The following is a 15,890-nucleotide window of genomic DNA, read 5'->3' on the forward strand; positions in this document are numbered from 1 at the left end:
GTTGTGCAGATTTACCCTGCAATGTAGCCATATGCAGCAAGAGTTAGGTACCATTGCTTGTGTATTAGGTTTTGGAGTGAAAATAATTAGTTTTATAACACGTTTGTCCTGCAGTCATTTGAAAGTGTTGTTATGTAAAGGTAGCTATAGAAACACAGTGTGCTATTAATCAACTCAGTTATGTGATGAAGATGCACCAAGGAAACAGGACCAATACATGTATAATGTATATGTAAACATACTTAATTACATGGTGTCTTTAATGTTACAAGAGTATATATTTTGATCCCTGAAAAGACTGTGTTACAGTTCAACATTTGGTTATTTACAGTTTTTTTTTTTTTTTTTTTTTTTATGGTCACATACAGCTTCATCGTAACTGCTTACTCATGTTCTTCAAAAATACAATAAATACATTTCCCAAGAGCCTTACATGCTGTACACTTCTCTACACCAGGGCAGGTCAAAGATTGCAGGGGTATTTTTTAAAGTGCCATGTATTCATGGGTTGAGGTGCACTGTAACTAAAATCTTGTGTTAAGTGCGTTTTCAGATAGATAATCCCAATCTTAAAACAGCCTCAATCATCACCATTAAGTTTTTACCATAAAACATGGCTGTACTGTTCAAATGGATATTTCATTATCACATAGTACAGCACAGTTGCCATTAAATTTAGTAATCTAGTCTAGGGACATTTTTTAAATAATAAAATTAACTTGCTGTGGGTGTCCTTGCATGGCTTCCTGGCATGGAGACTTAAGTGTTCAATTTACAAAGCCAAAATCCAATTCATCTTTTTAGATTCATATTATATTGTAAAACAAATGGTTTTTTTGTTGTTGTTTTTTTTTTACACCAGAAAACACGCATCGTTTATGGCCTCTATGGCTTTTTGCTCTTTACCCAGCATCAGTGTAATGCAACTCGCCAACCTTTTAAAACAAATAGTACTCTGAGACAGATTTGCAGTTTACAAGACTCTCCAGCAATAAACAAAAACTGAGACAGTGAAATCTAGTGACTGAACTTTTATTTAAATTAAATCATTGTATGACTTAAGCATTTTTATGTTCGTTACCAAAAGGTCTATAATTTTTTTTTCCTTTTTGTTTAAATTTTTTTTCCCCATGATGAAAAAGAAAAACAGTAAGCCCTACAAATGAACACTATCGATACCAAAATGAATCTACGAGTAATAGATGTAAACAGAGAATAGCCAAAGCACACAAATTACGACGAAAGAAATGGAATGAAAAAATAAAAACAAAGTATGTTAGGTAATTACATGTTTTAAATATGTTAACAGGTGTTAATTGCTCTCTCCCACCCCCCAGGTCTAGAAGCGTTATTGGTTTATTGTTTCTTAAATGAATGTTATGCTGTTCTGTGCAAATGACAGAACTGATGATCTTAACTATCAGCAATCATGCAGCACATAATGCAGATTTAGCTAAAAATTAGGACTTTATGTAAACTATAAAAAAGCACTTTCCTTTCTTGCTCTTCTTCTCCAACCCCATTATTTATCTAAAGTAAAATAAACAGTTAAATATTATATATATATATATATTATATATATATATATATATATGCACCACTCAAATAACAATTTCAAATGAAAGTGAGGGGGGGGGGGTAGATTTGTGGTTCTGGCAGACTTGAAGATTTAAAACAAGACATCTTGGAATGAAATAAAAACCTCCTCAAATGGAAATATAACAACAAAAAAAGATAAAATAGGGTGTGATTGAGGGGCGATTACCAATCCTTCATCTCCTGCAAGGCTCTCCCAGTTATCAGTCTATTTGTCTTCTTATGAAAGCAGGATTTGTTAGCCAGTGCAGTCTGTCATGGTGGGTCCACTCTCCATCTCTGTGGTGAACAGAGCAGTTCAAGTAATCCTGCAGGGACACAGAACAAAGGTGGGGAGTCACTCTCACTGTAACAAAGAGCAAATATCCCCTTATTATTTGTTCTCTACTTAGTTAAGGTTGTGAAGTTAAGGCTGTTAAGGTTTAAACATCTAAGCAAACTCTTACGATATCAACAACAACTTGCAATATATTCATATTAAACACTGTGTATGTTTTAGCAGAGTCTGTAACAAATACCAAAGACAACAGGAGATCTTACTCCCTGAATTTATCTTGTTAATTGGGTTATACTATTACCCGGTATCAGTATCATCCACTGAAATATATATATATATAATATATATATATATATATATATATATATATATAGATCATATATATATATAATATATTAGAGCTTCACAAGAATACCTGATATTTTAGAGACTATGGTATTTATTTAATAAATGTAATTTACCATTAGGCTGCTAGATGTGAAATTACATGTGTACCAGTACTGCACATCAATAGAAACTATAATTGTACTCATAAATGCTGTTGAATGAATTATCCTAGGCTTTCTGTGTAGTTACTTCAGGCTCAAAGGGCTGAGGTGCACCTCCTTGAAATGGATTTGCCTGTTCAGGGAGCCAATTGTGAATATACAGAAATATTTTGTGGTACTGTGAAGCTGCCTTATCAATACAATCTACTCTTTTTTTTTTTTTTCACCTAGGCAACCAACAAGGTTTCATAGCTACCACAGGCCTAGTCATAAGCACTTCTCTCTTTATGGGCATTTCACATGTCGGCAATGTCAAAGCAAATAATATATACAGCAAAACAGCGTAGAAATTGTGAAGCTGAAATAGTAATATCTATTTGGACAAATATCTACTGTGTCAGATTCTGATTTTACCGATTCATCAGCATAATTTGTGTCCCCGTTCATTTATTTTTAATTGCATGAATAGGTCATACAGAGCAAGATATTCTGAATAGAAATAACTCATAATTCATGGTACCTCAGAAAGTATCTTAAGAATGCGTGTGTGTATGTGTAAGAGAAAAGCCCTTACCTTTGTGTCTCACCCTCCTTGTCTAGAAGAGACCGCAGTCCTTCAGGTTGTTTTTGATGATGACATCAGTGACAGCGTCGAACACAAACTGCACGTTCTTGGTGTCGGTGGCGCAGGTGAAGTGGGTGTAGATCTCCTTGGTGTCCTTCTTCTTGTTCAGGTCCTCGAACTTTGCCTGGATGTAGGCCGAAGCCTCTTCGTATTTGTTTGCTCCTGGAAAACAGGAAATTTAAAGGTGTTATTTAAATGCAAAACCCATGTCATTTTCATAGCAAGATAGGAAAGTGTGTCCAGTCTTAACCTGGATTATTTAAAAACTGCACCGGCAGTTGTGAACAGCAGCCTATATGGAAAAACAGGTTTGATTTTCTTTCTTCCTTAGTCTTTGAGGTTTTTTGTGACAGGGATGTTACCAGCATATGGGCACTCAAGGACTTCCAATGTTTATTTTCGAAGTTGGCCTCCTTAATATTAATGAAATCCATGTGTGTTAGGATTTCTCAAATACAAAATCTGAAAAGTGAGCATTACTAGGTTAGGGCTGTATTTTACAGAATATCTGTCTTAAGAGCCTGCTGGATTGTATACCCAAACGCCCCTATACTTGGAATAACAGCACACAGCTGGGACGGATAAAGCTACCTGCACAGAGACATAAAATAAAGCATGACAGACCTGGAAACTGGCACGACTAGAAACCAGCTTTTCCCCAAAGAGCAGACAGCTTCACTGCTGAGGAAAAAATCATGCAGCAGAAGCTTTATCTATCTATCGATCGATCGATCTACACTGTATATTAAAGAAAGAAGCTATATCATGAACCTGATTTATTGTCCTGCGCCAGGAAATCTACTAAACTACACACTTGGTTTTGGGTGAACCTATCAAATCAGATTTATTTTGTACTGCATAATGTGCTCAAGAGTGCAAGGGGGTATAGATGCATGAGCAGGCTCTTATGTCTAGTACCCACACAGAAACTTTTCTACTTGGTAATTCATAAAAGTCTCCTTATCTCTGTAGCCCTGACGTTGCCACACTATTCCGGTCTCTCTGTTCTGACAACCATGTCAAGCTTCCTGTTTCTTTTAAGAACAATAAGTTAGAACAGAAAAAAAAAAAACACTATTACAAAATCGCACCCTGAAGATTTCAGCAAGGATTGCTGTGCTACGCTCCCTTCTAATAATCATTGCATTGGAAGGACACTTTTTTAAGGTGGGGAATTATCGCCCACACAATCAGAGAATTAGAACAACACAACTAACCTGCGATTCAGTTCTAAACCTCAAGATGTCCGTGTAGCCACTCCAACTAAACTGATCAATAACATTATTATGTAAACAACCCACTACATTCTGGCTAATTAGAAAACATCCACTAATTACAAGTGAGCAATTTGCCGTTTACAAATTGATGCATTTAAAGAAAAAACTTACCTCGAGACTTGCTATTTTTGAACAGAGATGCACCGACAAATTCAAAAAGCATTTCTTTGAGAGGTTGCACGCAGTAATGTCCACCTGGGGTGCTGCACGTAGATGGGTAGAACTTATTTTGAAAGCCGTAACGTTGGAAAATAATTTCCATTCTCAATCTGCCCCTACGTACTGTACAAAGAATTAATTCAAGCCCTAGTTGACATTTTACAAATCTGCAAAGCAGTTTGCTTACTGGCTTAGTTGGTAGCGCATTGGACACTGAGTTGCTGAGCAGTCAGTTCAAGTTATTCCTTCATTGGCAAAAATATTGTTTAATTTATAGACTTATAAGGTTTGGCTTTGAATCCTGATTGTCACAAATGAGTTAAGACTCCCCAGGTCCACGTCACACAATGTAATAATGTGTTTCATGCAGTTGGTGCACTAGCTCTGTAGGTAAAGCGTGGGACTCAGGTTAGTGGGTTCAAACCTCATGTTAAGGGGCATGTGTTTTACTTTCATTTTCAAAGACTTTGCCCTTTTTGAGACTAAGATAGTATAAGATACTTTGATAGTTTTACAAAACGGAACCAGGTGTGCTCTTAAGCATAAAAATAATAATATAAAAATAAATTGATATAAGATATCATATGCAATGTTATATTTGCATGGAGCCAAGTGGTGCAGTGGGCTAATTCACTGTGTGTGTGTGTGTGTGTGTGTGTGTGTGTGTATATATATATATATATATATATATATATATATATATATATATATATATATATATATATACACACACACACACACACACACTTTTTGTGAGACTGGGTTTGAAGATGGTCCTCCTTTCCTTGTCTCAAACACTTGGTTAATTTACCCTTATAGGCAATAAAAAAGCAAGTTTTTCCGTGGAAGTGAGGTGGCACGGTGGGTTAGCTCACCAGTATGTTGTGCTGTTTAGGTTCAGATCTGGCTCATTCCTTCCTTCATTTTTCAAAGACTTTGTTAATTTACCTTATAGGCAATGAAAAAGCAAGTCCTTCCTTAGAAGAAAGATAGCGCAGTGGGCTAATTTGTTGGTATGCTGCACTATTCTCCATGAGGGCTTGGGTTCAAATCTGGCTGATTCCTTCCTTTATTTTCAAGAAATGGGTTAACTGACCCTATAAATCAGTCTGCAACATACATTTACTGTGGGAGCTGGTGGTGCAGTGGGTTAATCCCATGGCCATTTCTCCCTGAAGACAACAGTTCAAATCCAGCACCCAGAGGTGAGTTTCTGAGGTAAGTAATAATGTTGGTTGTAACTAACTGTGTTGGTTGTGTCTCCCCAGATGGAGGTAGAGGAGATGATGTCCTTCCCTGTGGAGGGATGAAGAGGGGGGGGGCTGGGCCCCCCTCCAGGGAAGAGAGTGGAAGGGTGGGGTGTTGCTAAAGAAAACAAACACTTTTGGTTGAATCTCAACTAATAATAGTTAATGAATTAACTCCATTAGTTATTATCAGTTGAACCATACTTCTTTTATTTCATTTCCTTCAGCAACACCCCACCCTTCCACTCTCCTCCCAGGAGGGGGGCCCAGACCCCCCCTCTTCATCCCTCCACAGGGAAGGACATCAACTCCTCCACCTCCATCTGGATCTGGGGAGACACAACCAACACAGTTAGTTACAACCAACATTATTACTTACCTCAGAAACTCACCTCCAGGCACTGGATTTGAACCACTGTCTTCAGGGAGAGAAGGCCTTGGTATTAGCCCACTGCACCAGCAGCTCCCACAGGAAAGCTTTGTTGCACAATGACTTATAGGGTCAGTTAACCCATTTTTTGAAAATAAAGGAAAGAATCTGTCAGATTTGAACCCAGGCCCTCATAGAGGGCAGTACAGTATACAAATGAATTAGCCCACTGCACTATCTCCCTTCGAGGGGAAAGCTTGCTTTTTCATTGCCTATAAGGTAAATTAACAAAGTCTTTGAAAAACAAAGGAAGGAATGAGCCAGATTTGAACCCAATACTCCAAGGAGAATAGCACATCAGACTAGTGAATTCACCCACTGCACCACCTGTCTCCTTATAACAGTCTTATAGTTTAATTTTGTATATGAGATTAACTTCCCTGTCCAGAGAGTGCACACACCCAAAGTTGATTTTAGTTGCTCATTTTGGACAACACCTTACATCAATGTAAATAGTATGCGTATTCAAGTATTTCTGAATTTACATTTAGTTATTTTATATACTAATTTACTTATTGTTCATTCAAATGTTTAAACTGAGTAATTCAGGAATTCGTTTTTTTGAAGGGCAGGAAATAGTGGAGCTTCTCCTGAACCTCAGCTCTGGCATGCTCCAATGACCCCAGCTCCTGCTCCTGCTCCTCTCCGGAGTTCTCCAATGACCCCAGCTCCTGCTCCTCTCCGGAGCGCTCCAGTGACCCCAGCTCCTGCTCCTCTCCGCAGTGCTCCAGTAACCCCATCTCCTGCTCCTCTCCGCAGTGCTCCAGTGACCCAAGCTCCTGCTCCTCTCCGGAGCACTCCAGTGACCCCAGCTCCTCTCTGGAGCGCTCCAGTGACCCCAGCTCCTGCTCCTCCCCAGAGTGCTCCAGTGACCCCAGCTCCTGCTTCTCTCCAGCTCCTGCTACATTGCAGTAGCATTCCAGCGATAAATCCCAGGATTAAATGCATCTCAGCAATGCAATCCCATATTGCACCAAATACCTAATCACCACTGTAGTTATGGTCATGGGGACAGTAATCATTTATTTAACTCAGACTCAGGCCAACACACAACTAAAGTGCTAGTGCAACCCTCTTGACATTGAAAGATACCTGAGTACTCAGAGTAGCAGATGGACAGGGGGCTGCGGGTGATCTTCTCCTCAAATAGGTCCTTCTTGTTAAGGAAGAGGATGATGGAAGTCTCAGTGAACCACTTGTTATTACAGATGCTGTCAAACAACTTCATGCTCTCGTGCATTCGGTTCTGCAAACAGACAGCAAGCAAACAGTCAGCCGAACAATCAGACTGGACTTTGGCTTTGTGATCTACACCTCAAGTCAGTTTAAAAAAAAAAAAAAAACTAAAAAAAAACTTTTGGCCACTAGGTGGCAGGTATTCTACTGAAAATAATAATATTCAGATAAAAAGCAAGCATTGTGCAGATGGATCAGTTCCAAAGAAAAGAGAGGTGGAATAACCCATAATATACCTCTTGTTTTCTAGCTTTTGCTTAGTGCAAGGGAGAAAAAACAACAGTATCTACAATAGCACAGAAAGCACCATACAATAACTGTGAATAAAGTCATAGCAGTCCATGTTTAAGATTTATAATGTACTCCGTACAACAATGTTGATTTTATTTGTATATCCCTACCATCTCCTCATCTTCAGCCAGGACCAGGTCATAAGCACTCAGAGCAACACAGAAGATAATGGCTGTCACGCCCTCAAAACAATGGATCCACTTCTTTCTCTCCGACCTCTGTCCTCCAACGTCAAACATCCTAAAAGAAAAAGCAACAAATGGGTCATCATTCCCTACATCACTAAAAAATCCCTGGGCGCCACGTTTAGATTTATCCTCTCAAAGACGAATGGCACACATTGTCAACATTGAAAACTAGCAAGGTAGTTCATTTAATCTGCTTATTTTCTGTAAGTAGTTGCTTAACACTGGCAAGATGGCCATATGGCTGGGACAGGACCAGAATACATTACATGCCCCAGCAGCTGGCTTTCTCTTTCAGAATTTTTTTTTTTACTTCTAACCCTCTTTTTCACTGAACCCTGCAGATAGAGCTACAGTAGAAAGCCTGTGAATGCTTAGCACATCTACAGAGTTAAATAAAAAAAAATGCTTTGGTGACATGCAATGCAGCACAGAATGGTTTTCCTTATTATTTGCAGGTATTATTAGAGGGGCTGGGGAATACACATTCAATATGTGCCTGTTTCTAAAGAGGCCCTGTCCCTACGCTAAGATTGGAAAGTAAAACTTTCCTTAGAGAGTGCTTAGACAAGCAACACAACCCCCGTGTTCAGCTCAACACACCCCAGCACCAGTCAGGGAGGGAGACAAGCCGTTGATTCTTACGACACTCAATCATCACCTGCCTTTTTCAGCATTATTACAGTGTAGGCGTAAACACAGCACTTGCTTATTGCAGTGTGAGATTGCGGTTAATGGAGAGGTAAGCTAGTTGAGGGACTGAGCCGAGGCTTGAAAAACAACTTCTCCTGGCTGATGAATACTGCATGTGTTGACTAGGAAGCCTCTGTCACAGAGTTTGCATTTTTTTCCCCCAAAGCGGGCAGAGCAGATGCATCATGTCAAGAGAATGCCTGGCCTCACACTGCACGGTGCACTCCCTGCTCCTTTCACGGAAAGAGCACCAACATCCTCTCATGGCAAAGCTCATACCCCAACTTGTACCCTAGCAAACATCTGATAGACAGGTATCAGCAACGAAATAAAAACACACTTTTCATATTCAGTAAAGTGAACGCAACAGTTGCAACACCTGTTTTGCTAAGTTTAGGATTAGTTAACAATTAGCATTTCCTCAAATCGCTCTCTGGGGACCAGTACCTTTTAATATCCAATGTATGAATTAACGGCATTACAAAGATATATATATAATTTTTCTTTAAATTCCTGGATGGCCATTATAATAAAGAGGCTTTTTGAAAAACAAGCATTGGAAAGCCAAGGATTATTCACAGCTGGAGCTGATGAAGTATGAATGATAGGATTAGCCAGGCAGCTGCAGCTACCAAGAGGGTTGCTATTCAGCGCCATTATCGTACTGTTTATGTTGTTAAAACAGGTGAATAGCAGTCACTGGCTTATTATTATGTCATCTGAAGGCATCGCTAACTTAACATGCAAGGCATCTCTTATACTACATTACACACATTACAGCTTCATTACAATGACATTTTGTTGCAAATCCTTTCCTGTTGGTGTTTCTTTATTCTCTGCAGCTATTCAATTATCTTAAATCTATTATCAGTACCTAATGGATTTAATGTAGTAGCACAGCACACGTAATCCATGATATCAGATTTACAAAAGCTGAGGACTGACCCCAAGGGGGCTTGGACCTCTGTAACTTCAGCTAAGGAGGATCCTAACCAAGTCTCACAAACATGACTGAAGACACAATTATCGGGACTAAGCAAACAGCAGTGATTTCAAAGCAGACCAAATAACTGTACCAAACTAATGTGATTGAATTCTGAGGTGACCACATAGGAAAAGAGAATCTCGGTCTGCAGCTGTGAGCTGCTATGCTTGGTGTTCACGTTCCCACACACAGAGCCTCTGTGCAATGTTTAGAAAGAGCATTGTGGCATCTAAATGTTTATTGAAGACTGGCCTGCACACCCTTCAACGTGGAGTCCCAGGCTACACAGAAACAAAAACCAAGAGGATTCAGGCGTTCCCAGCAGTGCAAATCAAGAGTTACATGTACTGGACTGGAAAACTGCACACATTTATACCCTCAGAGTGACAGCCGCCTTACGATACGATACTTAAGAGACTGAAACTCTGCTTGTCGATGGAGAGATCATGCAGAGAAGGGCAAACTGAAACTGTAAACAAACAAAGCCATTTTCTTTTTGCATTGCTGAATATGTTCTCCAGCTGGGGTACTGTTAACAGTGTCAAGAATGTAATTTGTGTAGACTTACTTGTGCAAAGTATCAAAACTGAAAGCTTACTATAAAAAAATAAAAGAAAATATTGTAACTGTGCAAAGGCCAACAGATACCCTCATTGCTTAACAGAGGCCGCACTTACTTGAAGTGCAGGTCCTTGAAGGTGAAGTGGGTCTCCACAATGCCGGTGGTCTTCACTCTGGTCCGCAGAACGTCCTGTTGGGTGGGAATGTAATCCTGTCTGGCTATCCTCTCAAGGTCATTCAGGTAACTGCAAGGAAAGACGCAAACATGTTTATGCTGTGGCAGTACATTCAAGGTTTCACTGGAGATTACTGTATGACTGGTGATAGCCTTGGGCTTATTTAAAAAAATAACAACCACCACCAACAACGTTCTGCATTACTTCTGTAATCAAAATCCTTTGCAATTCATGTAAAACAAAGTCACTGGTCTATAATCATCAGTGACCTTTACTACCAGAACTAATGAAAAAGTGAAAGGAACCCAAACTACAAAAAAAGGTATTCAATCATTTTCAAGTGGTCAGCCCCATGTAGTGAATCATAACATAAGAAAGTTTACAAAATGAGAGGAGGCCATTTGGCCCATCTTGCTCGTTTGGTTGTTAGTAGCTTATTGGTCCCAGAATCTCGTCAAGCAGCTTCTTGAAGAATCCCAGGATGTCAGCTTCAACATTACTTGGGAGTCAGTTCCAGACTAACAATTCTCTGTGTAAAAAAGTGACTCCTACTCTCTGTTCAGAATGCCCTTTTATCTAATCTCCATTTGTGACCCGTGGTCCTTGTTTCTTTTTTCAGGTCGAAAAAGTCCTTTGGGTCAACACTGCCAACATCTTTTAGAATTTTGAATGTTTGACTCAGACTGCCGCGTAGTCTTCTTTGTTCAAGACTGAATAGATTCAATTATTTTAGATGTCTGCACATGAGATGCCTTTTAAACCCAGAATAATTCTGGTCGCTCTTCTTTGCACTCTTTCTAGAGCAGCAATATCCTTTTTGTAGTGAGGTGACCAGAACTGAACACAGTATTCTAGATGAGGTCTTACTAATGCATCGTAAAGTTTTAACATTACTTCCCTTGATTTAAATTCAACACTTTTCACTATATATCCAAGCGCCTTTTTTATAGCTTCCCCACATTGTCTAGATGAAGACATTTCTGAGTCAACATAAACGCCTAGGTCTTTTTCAGAGTCCTTCATCAATTTCAGTATCTCTCATATGGTATTTATAATGCATATTATTATTGTCTGCATGCAGTATCTTACACTTTTCTCTATTAAATGTAATTTGCCTTGTGAACTTGCCCAGTTCTGAATACTGTCTAGATCAATTCAAATGACCTTTGCTGCTGCAACGGTGTTTGCCACTCCTATTTTTGTGTCGTCTGCAAATTTAACAAGTTTGCTTACTATACCAGAATCTAAGTTATTAAATATAGATTAGGAAGAGCAGAGGACCTAATACTGATCCCTGTGTACTCCACTGGTTATCTTGCTCCATTTTGAGGTTTCACCTCTCATCAGTACCTTCTGTTTTCTACATGTTAACCACTCCCTAATTCATATGCATGTGTTTCTCCTTGAATTATTTTCATGCAGCTTAGCAAATAAATACAGCATCAGATTTATGTTCTAATAAATAAAGACCAGCACACCAGCTAATAAATAAACGATTACACTGTATTACAATGAATATGCATGGACACTGCATTCATGGCTCAAAATAACGTAAAATCCCTGAGCTTGGTGAAGGTGGTATTTTTTTTGTTGTCTCTCCCATTCAGACTAACTGTGGTAATATTGCTTAGCAGCATTATCACAGCCTGGATTGCAAAGACATTTAAAAAATAACGCTCGTCCAGGTCTATCAACTATAGAAACTGGAAACCAGCTGTTTGTGCAATGCTTAGGCACTTTTCACCACTTTCAGTCTGCCACAACCCCTGCCTCACTGCAACACTGAATTTACAGGCAGAGTTGTAGGCCTCACGCATAATCCTGTCATTAAAATGGGTTTTGAATACCAGTAGTGGGCTCAGAGGATTGAGGGTTGCGAGTTGCCCTTCTTCACCAGCATTGCACAAAATCAAAACCACATTCAATTGCAGAGCAAAGAGGCAGGGAGAGGCAGCAATAAGTAAAGAAACAGCAATAATCTGAGTTCTAATTTTATTTACAGAATGGCTCTAGATGGGTAACACAAAAATAAATCAGTCAGGGAAGAAGGATACAGTTTCAAGTTGTTTACAGCGTGTCTTTACTCACAATCTGATTTTTTTTTTTAGTTTCTCCACAAAGAACCATTGTGTTTTCTGTTTATACCACGCATCACAAACAGTTTACTTGTGATGATAGACCTAATCAAGCATTTTATTTTTGTTTTACATATTAAACATTGCAGTTGCTATGGGGAGCTCTCAATTCAAAGCTTGGCAAAACAGCTATTGTAATGTCACTGCTACCACAGGCCACTGAAATTTGAAAAATGAATAACATTTTAAAATACTCGAAGAACTATAGGTTCTGGATAAGACATGGAGAAGGACTCAAATACATTTTATTTGGTAATTAGAGATTGTTATGGTAATGTTGAGGGTTTTTAGAGGGGGCTGAAAGCAGCTACAAGCAAGGTCGGTCTCATATATTACACACACAGACAACATCATTATTTTTCTTAAATGTCACTAACAGAGCCGTGCTCCTGCCTTGTGAGAGTACAATGGGTCATATCTTAACATTTAGCATATTTACATTTGCTGATTATTACAACTTACCTTTACATTTATAATTAGATTAATCCACACTCAAATTTATTTTTTCTAGAAGGGCAGTTCAGTTCACTTCCCAGTGCGATCTGTAGAGGGGAGATGTGTCTTTAAAGGGACGCCTGCGTTTGAAGAGCGCAGACGAGTATTTCTGCTGTTCTGCTTACCTTCCAGACCCTGTCCTTTTCATGTTGAGTTTGTTTTGGAAATGCAGCAGAAAGAGGAAACAAATTAACAGCTTTATCACCATAGAAACTAGGTGGCAGGGGTCTGGAGCTCCTTATAAAGGCCTTCCATGAGCAGAAGAAAACCAGACATGTTAACATCAGACTAGCGTATGGGGGTTACTCTGCTGAGGTCTGCAATGCTGGACTACAACCCCAATTCCAAATCTCATCCAATTTAATTCCACCATCCAAACTGTCACGGCAATGTGGGTTTGGAAAGGATAAAGGGGACAAAACTGGATCAGAATTCACAAGCCTTTGACCTCAGAGTATTCTTATTGGATAGGAGTGACCTGTGGACTTATAATGACCAGACCATCCATAGGCTTAGTCAGTTTTACACTGGCCTCCAGAAATTGCATTTAGAGGGACTGGATGTATTTATTTGGATTTTAAATAATTACATACATTAAAAATTGCACTGCAGGCACTTCAATCCAGCTCACCCGGCTTCTGAATGAATCAGAAACCAAGCAAAACATAAACAATAAAAAAGTAACAAGTAACAAGCATGTGCACCTACATTTTGATGGGAGCTTGTTCCAATGAAATGTTAAGTGTTGCTGCCGATTCAGTTTTATTTTTTATTTTTAACTCCTCTCGTCTGTTTTTTGTGCTATCACAGCTTCTAGTACTTCTTGTTTTACATAAACTTCCTGTCCTGGATAATGGGGTTAGTAGGAATATTTAAAGATATGTTTTATCAACTTCTTGACATCACTAAAAAATAGGCTACAGGCTTTAGTTGTTAAAACGAAATAAACAGAGACCCAACAAGAGATTTCCCAACAGTCCCCTGGGAAGGGAAAAAATTGTTCTACTAAATATTATGAATCAGATTATATTACTACTTAAAAAAAAAAAAAAAAAAAAAGATAAAAACATGAGTGTCTATTACTTCTACCAACTTCTCAGGACATTGCCATTACCAAACACGTCGGACAATCTAGTCAATGTTGCAGAGAGATGACTAGGTACTAAGATCTAGGCTGCTAGACAATGTGTCATTTCTTTCAGGAAATGTCTACAATGTACAATTATTACTGTTTAACAGGGATTATAATAAAAAAATAAAAGGAAAACAGGCAAACTCAGTTGTTTAGAAAATAAATAACAAATGCAGCTGATTTATTTTATATATACAAAAAACAGGTGTCCTTAGACAGATATCTGGATAAGTGTTGCCTAGCAACACACATATAGAGGCTGTTAATGTGGCAGGGATGAGCAAAAAAACAGAATATTACGACTCATGTAATTTCCTCTTTGATGGATGTCTACATTTACATTTTCATAAACTGTAATGTTTATTTAGGATTTTACTTGGTATATAATGCCACTAGGTGGTTGCAACCTGGCTGGTATATGTGCTGAGAATTGAGGTTACTGTTTGGGTTAATCTCTTATCATGCTTTGAAATAATAGGCCATAAATATATTACAATGAATGACAAAGACAGAAATAAAGCTGTACAGCTCTGCAATGCTTATGATGAAGCGCTCTGCCCATTTCCTCTGTGGAAGTGTTACTCATGCTTAAAGCTATATCCAAATACCTCCTTGCATCTGTAGAATTCGTTTGACAGAAATAACCCCAGGATCACACTGACGAGAAGGGAACATGGACTTGAACTGTCTTATGGATCACAGTCATTTCCTCGCAGTTCAAAATAAAAACAGTAGTTTCAAAGAAATATCTACAAATACTGTACTTGTGATAAAACACAAATACGCCATAGCTTGTCTGATAATTAGTCATATAGACGTGATGTTAAAGCAGAAAAGATACTGCCACAAAAGGTTCGATTTTTCTTGTGCAATACCCAGGATGGAACTTGACCTAAGAGAATCACAGAATACAGTTTAAACCGGTATCACAACTTGTTAGGTCATGACTCATGATCATTCAGATACCAAAAGGTGATGTTATCACAATACGACAGCCATGTTAAGTCATAGGTCACAGTGAACTGTACTGTTTTTGCCCAAGGAGTTTCCAAAAATTATATATATATCATTTTATTTATTTTTCCCCCCAAAGATCATTTTTACACAGCAACCTAGTGAAATAAGGCTCTTGTCGCCTATTTACTGATGCAATTTAATCAGAGCTTAGGTTAGGCTCTCATCTAATTTGCTGCTGTTAGAAACCATCCCAATTAAGTAAATGAGATACATTAATTAATAAGTAGGGAATTTACAGCACTTTAGTGTGGTAATTATTCCACTAAAGCCCAGAGCAGGCAGCATCCTCTTTTACAGTCTTACCCAGGCGCTAGGCCAAAAAAATATAAGGACATCATTTGTTGGCACGCAGGGGTGTCCAGGGTACCAGTTTCCAGGACATACTAAACAGTCTGTCACTGGGAAAGCGGGGAAAGAAACAGTAGCTATGACTGGGGAATTATGCATCCATAATTAAGCATATACCAGCCATTAAAGCAATAATTGCTAGAAACCCTTCAAGGTTTTCAAACTCCAAAAATAAAATAAAATAATATCCCTGTTGCATCTATAATTTTGATTGAAGAACAGACTGAGAATTACTGTGGCCTAGTGTGGTTAGAGAAGCACTGGAAGGTAGTGTGTTCTCATAAGATAAACCATAAGCCATAAACTGGCTCCTAGCAACTGGCATTGTTAAAAAGTATAATCCTGTAATCACAGTCATGTTGGCGCCCTCTAAAACCTGCTTTACTGGAAATGGTCACTCCAAAGATACCTTTGACTGGAAATCTCAAATATTTTAATTTTTAATGGAGCATTTCAGCTCAATAATATGTAAAGCAAAGTGTTTTCCTTGCCATAAACTGAAAAGCGATCAATCAACCCAGCCATCTATCTTTTTCT

The 15,890-nt window shown here is 38.6% G+C and overlaps 1 protein-coding gene across 2 annotated transcripts in view; it reads right to left on the reverse strand.

The window, feature by feature from the left end:
• Positions 1 to 1,016: 1,016 nt before the first annotated feature.
• Positions 1,017 to 15,890, reverse strand: part of LOC121329128 (guanine nucleotide-binding protein G(i) subunit alpha-2) — a 66,622-nt gene continuing 51,748 nt past the window's right edge. For both annotated transcript variants that reach the window (XM_041274504.1, XM_041274505.1), the window contains exons 5-9: positions 10,167 to 10,295; positions 7,737 to 7,866; positions 7,192 to 7,345; positions 2,936 to 3,148; positions 1,017 to 1,904 (exon numbers count right to left, since the gene is read on the reverse strand). In XM_041274504.1, the coding sequence (XP_041130438.1) occupies positions 2,958 to 3,148; positions 7,192 to 7,345; positions 7,737 to 7,866; positions 10,167 to 10,295 (604 nt within the window). In that variant the 3' untranslated portion in view covers positions 1,017 to 1,904; positions 2,936 to 2,957. The remainder of the gene's footprint in view (positions 1,905 to 2,935; positions 3,149 to 7,191; positions 7,346 to 7,736; positions 7,867 to 10,166; positions 10,296 to 15,890) is intronic.

Source organism: Polyodon spathula, chromosome 16 (genome assembly GCF_017654505.1).
Source record: "Polyodon spathula isolate WHYD16114869_AA chromosome 16, ASM1765450v1, whole genome shotgun sequence".
NCBI lineage: Eukaryota > Metazoa > Chordata > Actinopteri > Acipenseriformes > Polyodontidae > Polyodon > Polyodon spathula.